Source organism: Epinephelus fuscoguttatus, linkage group LG11, assembly GCF_011397635.1.
Source record: "Epinephelus fuscoguttatus linkage group LG11, E.fuscoguttatus.final_Chr_v1".
Lineage (NCBI taxonomy): Eukaryota > Metazoa > Chordata > Actinopteri > Perciformes > Serranidae > Epinephelus > Epinephelus fuscoguttatus.
The window spans coordinates 33,648,554-33,664,483 of NC_064762.1; the positions used below are offsets into that span (position 1 = coordinate 33,648,554).

General features: G+C 41.2%; 1 protein-coding gene across 2 annotated transcripts in view; it reads left to right on the forward strand.

The window, feature by feature from the left end:
• slc5a6a (solute carrier family 5 member 6a) overlaps window positions 1-13,005 on the forward strand; it is a 29,671-nt gene extending 16,666 nt beyond the window's left edge. For both annotated transcript variants that reach the window (XM_049589947.1, XM_049589948.1), the window contains exons 6-18: window positions 763-814; window positions 978-1,045; window positions 2,501-2,655; window positions 2,783-2,923; window positions 4,502-4,631; window positions 4,737-4,825; window positions 5,477-5,589; window positions 7,367-7,434; window positions 7,607-7,693; window positions 7,908-8,092; window positions 8,247-8,350; window positions 8,842-8,963; window positions 9,051-13,005. In XM_049589947.1, coding sequence (XP_049445904.1) covers window positions 763-814; window positions 978-1,045; window positions 2,501-2,655; window positions 2,783-2,923; window positions 4,502-4,631; window positions 4,737-4,825; window positions 5,477-5,589; window positions 7,367-7,434; window positions 7,607-7,693; window positions 7,908-8,092; window positions 8,247-8,350; window positions 8,842-8,963; window positions 9,051-9,251 — 1,515 coding nt within the window. In that variant the 3' untranslated portion in view covers window positions 9,252-13,005. The remainder of the gene's footprint in view (window positions 1-762; window positions 815-977; window positions 1,046-2,500; window positions 2,656-2,782; window positions 2,924-4,501; window positions 4,632-4,736; window positions 4,826-5,476; window positions 5,590-7,366; window positions 7,435-7,606; window positions 7,694-7,907; window positions 8,093-8,246; window positions 8,351-8,841; window positions 8,964-9,050) is intronic.
• The last annotated feature ends 2,925 nt before the right edge of the window (window positions 13,006-15,930 follow it).

Sequence of the window (15,930 nt, forward strand, 5' to 3'; positions counted from 1 at the left end):
GAGAGTATTTTCACTACTTTACCTTGCCATCAGACCACCTGTTCCAACAGGTAGCAGTTAATGGCTTTAGTTCCCTATCAATGCTCTTGTCAAAGTGACCAGACTCCATTGACAAAAAAAACAGTATTTTTACATCACTAAACACAGGAGCTGCTGGTCTTTTGCTGCCTCAATCAGCTTGTTAGTTTGTGTTACTTCAGTGAATCCCAACTAACCCTTATAGACACCAAAGCCACACAGTAACAAAAAATAACTAATTAAGGCAGCAGTAGACCAGCTCCAGCTCCTGTGTTTGCCGATGTTAAATCACTGCTTTTCTCAATTAGGTCTGGCTTTGCAGGGAGTGATACATTGGCTTCAGTTCCCTGTTGGAAATCTCAGTCTGACATTAAGTTAAAGCTGTGAAAGTGTTCTAAATATAGCGTTAGCTTCATATTGCTTAGCTTCTGTGTTGGACTCCAGCCCGCTTCTCCAAACTGGGGGTGTGCCGACTGACATCTACTGTATGTAATACATTGACTGTGGATAAGTAGCTCATACAACCCCACTTTTAAAGACCCAAACTGTCCTGTTAAAACTTTCCTGAGGTCAGTGAGACCTGTCAAAGCAAACTTCTTTCTCTCCTAAAGACACAGAATGTTTTACGGTTAAGCAGTACACGTGACACGTGCAAGTCAGCTAGCTTCGAAATATGACCTGAGATCAGCTCTTGTTTTATGAGTCTTCCTGCTCTGTAACATTTTTTTTCCTCTTCCTCTGCAGGTCATTTACATGGGGGTGGTCCTGTATGCCCCAGCCTTGGCACTCAATGCAGGTAAGAGAAGCATATTTTTTGTCATATTTTACCACAGGAATATTATACCACTTTTTGCACAAACCGTTCCTAATTCATATTGACATTGACATGTTGTAGTTCTATGATGTTCACACTAACGTGTGTTGCAGTGATAGGTAACGCTGTAACTCTTTACTTGCAGTGACAGGTTTTGACCTGTGGGGGGCAGTGCTGGCCATGGGGTTGGTGTGTACTCTATATACTGCTCTGGTGAGTCCCTAAATCTTTCCAATTTCATCAGTGACGACTGACAAAATATTTGTTTACTCCATTTGATTTTCTACAGCAGAAGTTAAACAATAACGACATAAAGATCAGCCTTTTTAAACTAAAAATAAAATGTCTGTAAAACTGTAACTGTAAAAGATGAAGAAACTTTACAGTAGTCAGGAGTTCTGCACGAGTTGATAAAAATGTGCGATTGGGATTTGAGTGGACAATATCGCGATTTGCGATTACAGTATAATACATAAATGGTATCATTAGTCTTCTTACTTGATTCAGTGTTTCCCCTACATTATATTAGGGGGGCACTGATCTGACATAGTTATTGTTATGGACAGTGTGTAAATGACCATCAGAAGACTGCTGTTATGCACAGTCAAACACACTGCTCGCACAGCAGCGCAGCACGGCACTGGACACACAGCAGAGCGAGCCTGTGTTGCGTTCAGGTGTTGTCACGTAAATAACAAATTCCAGCATGCCATAGCACAACACAGCAGCATGTCAAGTGGGCCGAAACCGAGTAAAATTGCTCAATTTGTCATTTGTTATTATATAGTTTGTTATGGAGTCCGTGATTTCCCCGTGACACTTACAAATGTATGCGTAACTGTGCTTGGATGTTGTTTATGAGGCTCTGGCGGCTTTCAGTTGTCTCATTGTCTTTCTCTCACATGCATGCTTCGTACTTTTCTCTGTGCTGTCTGGAGTGCTGATATAGATTGGTCATGTTGCCACAGGACGTGGCGACTTAAACTTTTAAACTTTTACACAGCACGTCTTTCTGTTCAACCTCGCCGTACCTGAATCCAAAGTATCGCCATATAATAGATGTTGCGGGGGTTTTTTCGCCACCAACTCAGCCTGTTCATGGTTGTGCTCATGCTCTTCTTCAGCGTATGTGTTGGTCACTGCTGCATGCCGGGTGGTCACCTGACCATACGTGCTGCACACACCAGGATAGTTTCTGGGCGTGATGTCAACAAACTCCACACACTACAGGAGAGGTAGTCATGTTCACAGGCGCACACGTTAACATTTATTTACATTAAATCACAAATGGCAGCCTTTTATGCGGTTATGTAATCGCACAGCCTGACATCGCGATTGCGATTAGATTAATCGTGCAGCACTAGTAGTCAGGAAGTGTCTTTAGTTAACTAGTGATCACAATCCAGAATAACAGCCCCCTCTCCCAAAACATCCACCAACACTTAATTAGAAATCTTCCTGAAAAATCATCAATTTCTCTTACATGTAATGTCTACATTTTTCCCTACCACCCTCTTCTTAAAGTATTTCTGATTTCTGATTCCGTTAGTCTAGGAATGTAGCTGTCACTTACTCTGTTTGTTGTCAGTACATCCTGGCTCTGATCAGGACACGCCTTTATGGAGATGGTGTGATTTTTAAAGTGAATCCACTGTTCCTGTGTCTTAGGGGGGTCTGAAGGCAGTGATCTGGACCGACGTATTCCAGACGGTGGTGATGTTTGCAGGTCAGCTGGCGGTCATCGTGGTGGGGGCCAATCAGGCAGGGGGCATAGCAGAGGTGTGGAGGAAAGCAGTCAATGGCAGCCGCATTGCTGGACTAGAGTGAGTAGTCAGCATATTTTAAGTGCTATAGAATGAGGTATTCCTCATTACCTTTATGTGTTGTACTGCATAAAGGTAGAAATCAATATTCGAATGTTCATATTGTGTTAACTCTCTGCCTGTGTAGCCTGAACCCCGACCCTCTGGAGCGCCACACCTTCTGGACGCTGGGTGTAGGAGGAGTCTTCCTGATGTTGGCACTGTACGGGGTCAACCAGGCCCAGGTCCAAAGATACCTCAGCTCTCGTTCAGAGAAAGAGGCCGTCATGTGAGTACCATCAGTGTCTGACAGCATGCAGACATAACCCTAGCTGTTTTAGAACAACATGATGCAGAGACGTTTGTGTTTTTGATCATGGCACATTAACTAGGGCTGCACAATATTTGAAAAAACTGACATTGCAATATTTTTTTCAAATGAAGGACAGAGATTTTCACAAGATGACTTGAATAGCTCTATTTGGAAATAAGTAATCATGCTGGATTTATTAGGTTGATTTTGTAGGGAAGTGCATCTGCATAGAAAAAAAAAAGATAATGGAAGCTGAAAAATGACTTAATACTCTGAAGACTTTTCCAAGGGGGAGGAGGGGGGAAATTAACACACTGGTTGAAACACCATGTTTCTTGCTCATTTTCAAGTTGTGGTTGACTACTAGCAGGGCGTGCTTTGGTTGTTTATCAGACAGGTTTCTCTTGTAAATTAACGTTATTGTTAAAGTTACCTTTCCAGCCTTGCAGTTCTGAACCTTGGGAGACCTCTGGTTTCTTTAAGCTAGCTCAATTAGCTTTAGCTTGGCTCATAGCTGGTAACGAGCTTTTACAGTCCGGGGACTTTGCTGTGAAGAGTGGTTGGGCAACACTGTGATACTGTTGCAACATACAGAGGCTTTCCTCTCCTCCTCCTCCTCCTCCTCCTCCTCCACAGAGAACACAAAACGTAGTCCTTTCAACAGTCATTATACCGGAACCTGAGCTTATCTAGATGCTTTATGCTGACTACTGTGGCTTCCAAAAACCATGTGCATTCTCACTGTGTCTGTAGCACTAACTCAGCTGGTTAGGGTACTTTTCAACACACACACACACACACACACACACACACACACACACACACACAATTGAATGAGAGTCTCACTTACCATATCAAATACCACCAGACTACGTCACATACACACTTAACCTGTCTGAGCGGAAGACGCAGCCAGTAACATTAGTCATGGAAAATGAGAACCAGGCAAGATTTTCCTTTTTAATTAAGCAGTAAAAAAGATGTAGCATGACGTGTTTGAGGAGTTAATGACATGACATTGTATATCCCCCCCCCTCCCCCAGTATGTTGATTTGTATATCATTTACTCACACAGTGTTACACTGAATTCATGAAGAATACTTTATTTTTCTTGCATCCTTTCACGGTGAACAAAGAATCCAAAAACAGTGAAAATTTTTGATTGAGGTAAAAGAGGTCTGTGTTTAACTACAGCAAAACTATATCAAAATATCTGCTTACAAACTCTCATACCTCTCATGCAGTATTGTCCAAGCCACATTTATCCAGTATTTACCTATCACATGAAGTTTCACTAAAAAAAACCATACCATTTCAAACCTTTGCACATTAACAGTGCAGGAGACTGATGTCTCTATTTTTGGATTCTTCGTTTATCGTCAAGGCTTGTGAGCAAACCAGAGTTTTCTTCCCAAATTTAATCAAAAAGGAGATGTGGGATGAGAAAGTGTCCTGCGTATTTATATTGTTACTTTTACTTTTCATGTGTACCTTGTTAACGATGTCAGTCATCTTGTCTCCATTGTTGACAGTGTCTTTCATTTGTTTTTCCAGGTCCTGCTATGTAGTTTTTCCGTGCCAGCAGATCGTCTTGTGTTTAGGTTGTATGATGGGTCTGGTGATGTTTGCTCGCTATGGAGAGGACAGCCCTCTGGACAAGGGCTACGTCAAAACTAATGACCAGGTTGACATTAATTTGTTGTCACAGTTCCCCAAAGTAGTGAATATTGAGTGTTTTGGTCAGTCTTGGCTCTGGAGGGACATCCTAATGTTCACTTGCTTTGTTCAGATGGTGCTGTACTTTGTGATGGACGTGTTCAAGGATCTGCCCGGGCTGGCAGGACTGTTTGTGGCCTGTCTCTTCAGTGGAGCTCTCAGGTAAATGACCCAAGGAAACAGATTGGAAAGAGTATTTGGTTGCTGTTTGTTCACGACCAGTCAGCAGGTTGATATAAAAACAAAGCTGATTGACAACTGGTCATCCAGTTGTTGAACTTCCACCTGGTTTATCACAGCATGTTGTTTGGTTGTTCTGAGTAATTTATAATTCTTGGCTTTCCCAGTCAGTCCTGAAATAATAAAGCTTGGCAATAATATGCCTGATTGACAGATGAGATTATTTTATGAGCTGAGTATTAAAGCATCAAAGAGCTGCTGTCCATTAAATTAATGTTTTGTTATTAATTTAAAGGTCTTTGACTAAGAGAGTAAAGTTTAGTGTCTTTGTTTTATGACTTTGCCATGCACATAATTAATCCCTGCTCTTGGACATTCAGCAAGTCAAAAACATAAAATTGTTAATTATTGCCGTGTCTATAAGTGAGTATTCTTTAACATGTCTTCCTTTTAAATTTAATGGGAAATCTCACTGTGTTTCCCAAGAAATGAAGACATTTATCAGGTTTTGAAAGTTCCTGGTAACGACAATATGTATCTATGCGCTTTCCTAAACGACTGTGCCATACAGACGAGCCATATAGTGTTACAAAATCCCAGTCACTCATCCAGTCCTGTTTTCTCTCCCCCCAGCACCATCTCATCAGCCTTTAACTCCCTAGCAACAGTAACCATGGAGGACCTGATTAAACCTCATTTTCCAAACATGACAGAAGCCAAAGCCACGCTGCTGTCCAAGGGCCTTGGTAAGAAGAGTGCTCTAAGGCTTTTTGTCATGCACTACTAGATTAGGGACATACCCAAATATGTTATTATGGAAAGTATAAATGATGCGGTGGAAACAGATTTTAATTCTGTCCAAAGTTAGTTGACATATCTGTGTTGCAGCCATAATGTTTCTTCAAGTAGATTCATATCATTCTGGATGATTATGAGATAAATATGCCCATTCTGTTTGCAACATAGGGCTCTGATTTCACTAGTCATTTCATTGACTCCACATTATCGAAAAGTGATCGCTATTCTGTGGTCACCCTCACGTAGCAGGGATATATACCGAATGCCGTTGTTTAGTTTTTCATTAATTTTTGCAGATGAACCCCCTCCAGATTAGTGTTGTCACGGTACCAAAATTAGGACCTCCGCGACAATGCCAGTCAAAGTATTACGGTTCTAAGTAGTATCACGATACCACAGCAAAAATGAGGCAGATGTGCCTTTTGTCATTTATAAAAAGATAAATCACTTTTCTATAATACATCAATGATATTTCAATGGAATAAATTACTTATTGACTTATTCATACTTGGTTGTTCAGGTACTTTTGGGCAGTTATGACACCAACGAATTCTTATTGGACCTGGAGCTGGGCTTGTCCGTTGTATTTGACAGGAATACATTCCTGTCTGTGTCTGTGGCCCCCGTTCAACCCACAACCGGCAGGATTCGCCTTTCGTTTCTGCTGCTGGTTGAAATCTGTACTCACACAGCGTGCTTCTGAATTTTTTTATTTCTTTTGCTCGCACAAAACTATTTTTAGTTGCAACTGCCGACATTTTACTCCTTCCGTCACCGCACGCTGTTTGATTGCGTTATCAAAACACGCCGCTATTATTCGGCCTTGCTTTTCACTTATTCCACCGAATACCAAATGTGTGGTTTTTTTGCAATATTTGGCCGAATATATTCGGTTACTGAATATTCGGTGCATCCCTACTATACATTATAGTGGCGAAAATAGCAGGACTGAGACAAGGACAGACGAGTTTATGCACAGCGAGAATCTCGAAGGAGTGTTTCCGTTTTTAGGGGTCATGGGGGGGTGGAAGATGGACTATTGCACGGAAAGTTTTTGTAAATTATTGATAACGTGGAGTACTGCTTTGTCACTTTTTGATTCACCTGCCCAAGCCCATGATATTTTCTATTAAGCTGGGTCGACCCGCTGTCACAGAGGGAAACTCAGGAGTAGTGAGACAAAAAGCCTGCTGCAGCCACTGCATTCCCTGCTGCCCCTGATCTGAGGCATGTAATATTGACTATCTGCTGATGGCAAATCCCAATCCAATACTTCTATTTCCCAAGATAATAGACCTGCACAGTGCGAGTACATTTAAGTCATTAAAATCAATCCGATGTATGACCTATGCTTGACAATTGAATCGCTCTGCAGTGCATTACGAAAAAAAGTATGGTAGAGTTTGAGAGTCGATGATGGCTACACTCTGTGTTGCTGTGCATGAACCACCTGTGTGACAGGTCATGTAAAACAAGGGATCAGACCAAGCTTCGTATAGCTCAGTATGATTGATCAAGATCAATTACAGAATACTATGATCAGCCCCGATACCAACCTTTGACACTGGATGAGGACATCCTGTTACCATTATACTGTGATTATAAAGAAGTGGCAGTACTCAAAGTCAGTTTAGTACATACTTGAACCTATTTGATGCAGTGTATAACCTCCTCCCAACAGCAAGTTGGCACTAAATATGTCTTTGTCATGTACTTGGTCCACAGCTTTGGTCTACGGCCTGGTGTGTCTGGCTATGGCCTACCTCGCCTCTATAATGGGATCTGTGCTGCAGGTAACAAACTATTGACATGCTCCAAGTTGCACATGAAGAAAAGTTATTTAATTGAAGCTGTGACACATCATAAAATATGGTTGTAGTTAAGTACCACACACACTATCAGCACCTGAAGAAAAGAGTCAGTCAGTGATTGCACTGCCATGCTCTCTGTCCTCTGTGTCCTCAGGCAGCCTTCAGCATCTTTGGGATGGTGGGTGGTCCTCTGCTGGGCCTCTTCTGTCTGGGAATGTTCTTTCCCTGGGCAAACCCTACTGTGAGTCTGCTAATTTGAAATAAATGCAATAGAGGATGGTGGGAGAATAAAATCACAATGTGCTAAATGATAATTGGTGGGAGAGAGGGAGATGGTTATAGTGATAATACAGTCTCGTGTGAACATTTCACACTGCAGTGACGCACAGTCACAGACATGACTTCACGTTTGGTTTGAGTTGAGGTTTGAATAAGCCCATCTGTTACCTCCTCAGGGTGCAGTAGTTGGGTTAGTCGCAGGCCTCGCCATGGCCTTCTGGATTGGCATTGGCAACTTCGTAATGCGTATGTCTGCTGCCAGCACAGTGTCCCCACTCAACACCACTACCCTGCCCCTGTTGGACAACATGACCACCACTGTCATGACTACACTGGTCAGCGCCACCACAGCCAAGCCAAGGTAACACATGACTCCCAAGAACTAACCTTAAAAATCTGTGGTGGCTCCATCACTGTCACTGAACACTACAGGTAGACTGCAGATGGTCAGCCACACAGTGATCATCTGATAGGTCTAATGTTCCTTTGTTTTTCCTCTTGCCCCTCTCCTTCAGGCCGACAGGTGTGGAGGCGCTCTACTCGTTGTCCTACATGTGGTACAGTGCTCACAACTCCACCACTGTGGTGGTGGTTGGACTGATAGTCAGTCTGCTGACAGGTACACAAATTTAGACTTGTTTCATCAGCTTCAAAACCAACTATATCACCTTAATGATCTCATTGCTCTGCAACAGTTTGAATAAGCATCACACTAGAGCTGTGGTCTTTTTTGTTTGGAAGGTTCATAACCAAATGAACCAGAAGGTAAATCTTTGAGATCAGGCTGTACTTGACTGTTGAGTGCTTAGTTGCCAGTGTTGGAACCACAGCTCCTGTGATGCTCCCAAAGACTTAATAACCGCTCTTTGATTTATCACATCCATCATATCAGGTCCAATATATTTAAAGCCACCAATAGTCCTATTAGAATATTATTTTCATGGTAGTTATGTGTTCAGGCAGTTGACCAGAAAAAGACAGTAGTGCACACACACTATAGTCACTTCTTGGCATATGCACTAAGTTAGAGGCTTTCACTGACATTAATTGGCCCCATTGTTTGAATACCTCATCAACGCTGTCCTGTTCATGCATCTGTCAACATGTTAGGACCTATGAAAGAGAAGGAGCTGACCCCCGGCACAGTGTATCCGGTCCTGGGAACATTGCTTTTCTTCCTGCCTGAGCGCTACAGGGAGAAGCTTTGCTGTGTCACTCCACTGGCTCAGAAGGTAACCTCATCTTTACATTTGTGTGTGTTTTTCTTCTTTGTTTACCGTCACCTGAGCTTTCAGTAGTGTTTTATCCTTGTTTACCAGCCCAAAGAAATCCTCGCACAGCCTTATCTGATGGCCAAGAAAGACAGCAATGGAACAGCTTACTGCAAAGAGGACACAGTCACAGAGGACAAAGAGGCAGAGAGTGACAGAGCAGAAACAGAGGAGGAAGACTTGGAAACAAGGATTGCTCTGCCATCATGTCAACTGACGGCTCACATGGTTCAGGAGACAGCCCTGTGATCCTTTCGTCTTCTACTTACAGCATATACCCACTTTCACCCCCAGCTACTGCACTGTCCAGTTGCCTGGGGGGAAGCGCAGAAAAAGACAGATCATAGATGTGAAGTCCATCAGTAAGTAGATGTCCTGAGGGTCTGCAGCACCAGGTTTGAGTGTTCATGTTTTACAATGTCATAATCAGTTGAATCTGATTATAGAGAAGGCTTATGAACTTCAAAGGGTTCATGGGTACTTGCTCACACATTTTTCTCAAAAAAAACAAACAAAAAAAAAAAAAAACCCCGATCGAGATCGATTTCTGCCAGGCTGGAACTGTGCACTGAAAGCCCAAATGGCGGCAGTTAAAGAAGAAATAAGTCAATTGATCCTTCATAGCAACACACTCTGTCCAGATGTGTGCAGTTTTAAGTTAATGGAGTGAGTAGCTCTCATGCACAATGAGCTGCTCCACTGTGACTGGATCCCGTCACTCTGTTTGACAAAAGAATCAGGTAGTTAATAGATGCAAGATGTAAATGATGTAAACAAGATGTGATATTTTTGTAGAGAAGATGGAGCCATACAGTCCCAGAATACGTACGAGAGAATATAATATAAAAAGAAAAGAGAGACAGAACTTGAACGGAAGGCATGACAGTACTGTGATCGTGTAGTGTCTTTACATGGCCTTGGTTTAATACTAATAGTCGCCTTCCAGCTGCTAATATAGATGTTTAAATAATGAGTCCACAAATGGCAAAGCTGTGTGTTCAGTTGAGCAAAGATGGTGTCTCGTGGTGGCAGTTAAAATAGATAGAGCACAATAAATCTGGTTTCTACCAACAGTGCAGGAGGATAATGTAATCCAGTCATGTGCAGAGCTGCTCTGTCCTATTGCAGAGCTGGTTACTCCCCATGCAGAGTTGCTCTCTCCCCATACTCACTGTGGTTGTTCCCACAAAGGAGATTAATATTATCCACTGTTTGTCATTCTTTGAGGACTTTTGTACAACCCTAGAGCAACAAATCCCTCACGAGTTGCCATCATTCACTCATTCACTACCCCCTATATAACACAAACTCATTAGTTAACATCACATATTACATATACATACACAGGAAACACATTGGACACAGACTGTGTTCTGTTTTCTCCTCTTACAGCCTCTGGAGAAGTTGGTGGCATGATTGGTCGAGTCAGATATAAGATGTCTTGCCTAAAGAATAAGTTTGCTTTTTCTGTCTTGTAGCTCTTAATACAATACTCGCATGTCATTATGGTATCGGTTAGCACTTGGCAGCAACAAATAGGAATGATTGCAGCAACCAATAACTCTTCTGCTACACATCATGTGACTATTGTGTCAAGATATTCAATCTTTTAAAAGACATGATAGGAGCAGAATGAATCTGGTGTGTGTGTGTGTGTGTGTTGTGTGTTTAAGCATTTAGTGTAATTGACGCTACACTAGAGACCAATATGCTGGCCGTAAATCAATCAGGAAAGCTATGCCCTTTGGGGAATACACAAAGTATTTTTAATATAAAATTGCATACTGTCAAAACTCATGTTTTTGATGTACACAGTTTGTGTACTTTTCTGTTGTGTTCAGTCACACTGAACATATCCTTAACACTGTCAGGATATGTTGTTCACAGGAAGCCCCATGAAGCTCTGAAGTGCCTCATAGACTGAATGTTCTCTGAAGAGCTGGGATTAACATGGGGCGCTCTGTAAGGTCTTGTTTTCATTAGCTTTATATGTTTTACAGCACAAGTGGCTATTATACATGTTTATCCCTGCTCCCATCTGACTGCCAGCACTGCTTCGAACCACAGAGATGCCATCTTGGACCTTTGAGATGGACCTACTTTATTTCCATTAGGCAGTAACTTGATATATTTAAAGGTAACTACGAGTCAGTCATCTCTGGTCATTTTGTATTTTCAACATCATTGTAAGTGCCCGTCTTTTTATTTAATTCAGGTTGTTGTCAGTGCCAGTATGTGATTGATTTGCCTAATATTGTGTAGTTGAATATTATCACCATTGTCGTGTTTTTTGGAATCACAGAATTCTTGACCATCACCATTTTAGCATTTGAAGTCCTCCTCCATTGTCATTGTGTAAGAGGAGAGGTGTTGTGTGAGTTTATGGTGTTTTGAGTTGGTAGTTTGTGCTCTTAACAATGGACTGCATGGTCATGTGACTTACTCTTTATTCAGCATTGTTAAGTTTGTAACGGCCAAACCACTCTGACGTGTTCCCAAAGAGTTTCTACAGTTTATGCAGAGTCTACGTGAAGTACATGAACACAACCGACATCTCATTTAAACATTTAATCGGTCAGTAATGTCGCTCTATCAGCGCGTGCTGTCTCAGTTGCCTTACATTTTACCGTTTAAATGAGTTTGCTGGAGGTGTATTGGAAGTACATGCCAGACAATCAAGGTGACCCAGTTTAGCATCAGGAAAGAAGCAGCTTAGCATGTCTCATTTATTTGGAAAGGATTATGGACTCTCCAAACCACTAGATCCCCTGTTTGTTGGAATGTTGAGCCCTAAAGCACCAATCCCTTACACGAGCAACATGTTTGTACCATCAGAGATACCTCGATTTATCCAAAGCATATAGAACATGAATTTCTTTCTTTTTATTTTATTGTTACCAACAGAATATATATTTGAGATCATTTGTATATTTTTGTAAATTCACGTAAAGCCACATTTCATGAGTTGAAATGTGGAATTCTATATGCAAGAACCATGAAATGTGTCCTTTTTTTTTTTTTTTTTTTTTTAATGTCAGGCAGAACTGGGAACGTAGCAGTCCACTGAGATGTGATAGCATTTAGCGTAACACTAGCATCCCTTGCCTTAGAAAACATTTCACACAGGGAATGTTTTTAAGTGCTACATCCCATATGCTGGCCTCCACAGTCACAGTTCAAGACATTTTAATGGTTAATGGTTTTTGAACTACTTTTAAATGACGTGACAATGTGTACTTTATTTATGATTGCGTAGTATTGAATCCTTTTCCTTCATACCTGAAATTACTTGAAGTGTGTGCCTGTAGTTTTACCTTAATGATACACAGATACAACCCCTTTATAATGCCAGGAAACATAATTCAAGTGCTGACATACTATTGATATTATTGCTGTTAAAGATGTCCTTTATCAACCCAGACTGGGTGGAGCACTGTGATACTGATGAACACTATGACACCTAATAAAGCACAATGATGTCAGGACTCAGTCGTCCTGATATTGACACAGTCTGACTGAAGCCGTCAGTTGGTGTAAAGCAGCTTAGATACAGTGTTAAGTTGATTCTAATGGCTTATTCTTTGCAATAGTGGCCTTTACGATGGTAAATCAGTTTGGACCGCACAGTAATATAGTTCAGAGTACAGCTTGTGAAAGAAAAGCATGGCACTTAGTAATTTCCAGCAATAATAAATATTGTTTTGAACAATATTTATTATATTTGTCCTCCCATCCACAAGAATTCTTCCTGTTATGCATTCCAAAAAAGAAACCCTGAAACAACCCATAAGCACTGAAGTCACGACGACTCCTCTGCTTTGGCTGTGCCTTCATTTTGTGATAATGTTTTTTCCTTCTGTATCCTGATGTAGTTTTCATATATAGTCCAGGATATTACTATGAAGCAGGGGCGGAGCTAGACATAACCAGTGGGGGCTCAGCCCAAACCGAGGGGAATCCGGGGGCATGCAACCAGGGTGATATCTCCCCCCCCCCCCCCCAAATTTACGGCAGCTATGTGCACTATTTGTCAAGAGATTTAAGGTAATAGAATGCCTAAAGATTGGTATATCATCTAAGGGCCTGTTTATACGGTTCCGTATATTTCTGAAAACAGATGTTTATCTTTGCGTTTGCACCTATCATTTACACGTAATAGGCGTTTTTCTCGTCGAAAACGGAGTTTTTCAAAAACGGCTTCCAGAGTGAAAGTTTTTAAAAAAATATCTGGAGACGTGTAAACAGGATAGACGGAGGTTGGAAAATGATGATGTTTCAACCCAGTTCACGCATGTCCATTGGGCGCCCCAGGAACCACAACAAAGATGGTGGATATATGCTGGGTTGTTTATGTTTTGTTAGCACTTTTGGGACTAATTACGAGCTTACAAATGAACTTAGCACTACTGCATCAACATCACTGCTACATTGGCGCACAAAGACGTCTGCTGTGCCCAATACTAGTAAGTGAATAGCAGCTAACTGCTACACAGGGTTAAAATGTAGTTTATCATTGTTTCTATCACTAGCACCAGGAGGAAAACAAATCACTGTGCGTGCGCAGAACATTCTTCTATAGTGTTTGACATATGGTGTATTGCCACCTACTGGCCTGGCATGCTAATTGCAGCAAAAAGCTGCCGTTTCTGTGTTTTCAATATCGTTTTCACGTTTTGTTTCCGTGATAACAGGGCCTAAGGAAAAACAGAAAACATCCAGAGGAAGAAATATTCTGAAACCATTACACAACAAATGTTGACGATGATTAATTTTTACTCCTTTCGTATAAAATTAGTAACATCAGACAATTTCTCTCAAGTTATATAACAGGTGGGGAATGAATTTGGAGTTGACGCTTTACTAATCTTGAAACTTTTTTTTTTTTTTGTTTTAGTAAATGAGTTTTTATTGGACAAATCTGCTACAACTGATTCCATACCATATTGATCTTGGCTGGTCAAAATGTAAATATATGATTCAACAATGCCAAGTAAATGTGGTCATCAGTACTCTGAATTGAATATCACGCCAACAGAGGAACATTTACTCTTTAGACAATAACATAGAATCAGGGCTTTAACAGGGTTGAAGCCCCCCCTCTGCTCCGCCCCTGTCAGGAATATGAGCTCAGTCCCGAGCATCTGTCCAGGAGTGGTCCAAACCCAGATGTCTAAATGAGTAAGTGAATCACACAGAAAAATCTCCTGTACTTCTGTTAAGAGACTTAACTCTTGAAATGGCAAAGAAGAATCCTGTGTCTCATGATACGATGGGGAGAAGCCGTCCTGTAGACAGACAGAGTATAGAACAGAAAACTGGTGCATGTACCTTTTTAATTCAGTGAAAAGCTCAACTGACTGCATTTGACATGTTTCACTGTTGTTTGGGTGTATGACTATTAGCTTTCTAAGTATGATGTACCTGAATTAAGATGATATTAAAAAATAAAAGATAAAAAAAGATAATGAATTATGAGTTAACTGTTTAATGCATTGACTTTGTTGTAAAATGTTTGTTTTATCCCCTCCTGGTCTTTGATTGTTGTTGCTTTTTCAAAAATGGAAATATGTGATTAGAAATTTCTGTGGTTTGTTCTTTGTAACTTTAAACTGTCCCTGCTCAGTGTACTTAATTTTTAGAATCCTATTAAGCCATACTCTCTGAAGAAGAATATTAACAAGTAAACATTACTAAGCATTATACACTCACCAGCCACTTTATTAGGTACACCTTGCTGGTATTGGTTTTGACCCGTTTTGCCTTCAGAGCTGCCTTAATTCTTGGTGGCACAGATTCAACAAGGTGCTGGAAACATTCCTCAGAGATTTTGGTCCATATTGACATGATAGCATCACACAGTTGCTGCAGATTTGTCGGCTGCACGTCCATGATGCCAATCTCCCGTTCCACCACATCCCAAAGGTGCTCTACTGGATTGAGATCTGGTGACTGTGGAGGCCATTGGAGTACAGTTAACTCATTGTCATGTTCAAGAAACCAGTTTGAGATGATTTGAGCTTTGTGACATGGTGCGTTATCCTGCTGGAAGTAGCCATCAGAAGATGGGTGCACTGTGGTCATAAAGGGATGGACACGGTCAGCAACAATACTCAGGTAGGCTGTGGCGTTTAAACCATGCTCAGTTGGTACTAAGGGGCCCAAAGTGTGCCAAGAAAATCTCCCCCACACCATTACACCACCACCAGCCTGAGCCGTTGATACAAGGCAGGATGGATCCATGCATTCATGTTGTTTATGCCAAATTCTGATCCTACCATCTGAATGTTGCAGCAGAAATCCAGACTCATCAGACCAGGCAACGTTTTTTCAATCTTGCATTGTCCAGTTTTGGTGAGCCTGTGTGAACTGTAGCCTTCCTGTTCTTAGCTGACAGGAGTGGCACCCAGTGTACCCCCCAAAAGTACCATACAAAACTGTAAAAGTGTTAATTCATATTATTGCTATATAAGTAATCCTTATAAATGGTTGGCTGATAATATTTCTAAATGATGTGAAAACCATTCATCTTACTTTCAGAACATAAGTTAATTTCTGAATTTCTTTCTGTTGCAAAGTTAACCAAAATACTAAATAGTGAGGTCAAAGGTTTTTATTAGGAACTCGTATAGTATTGTGAAAAGCTGCTAACTAACATCTGCAAGGTTAAACACGTGTTGAATTAAGAATGAACGAGAAAATTTGCAAATCCTACGTTGGTGAAGGAATGACCTGCCCTACTCTCCCTATGATTGGCTAGTACTCATTGCCTTTGCTGATTGCATTGGTCAGGTTTAGGCAAGAGGACGGGAACTGGTTAAGGTTACGGCAGGGGTCAGCGACCTGTAGTATCGGAAGAGCCATGCTTGGCCAAAATATTTTTTTTTAATTTGTCTGGATCCACAATACATATTTGTGTGTTATAACTAAG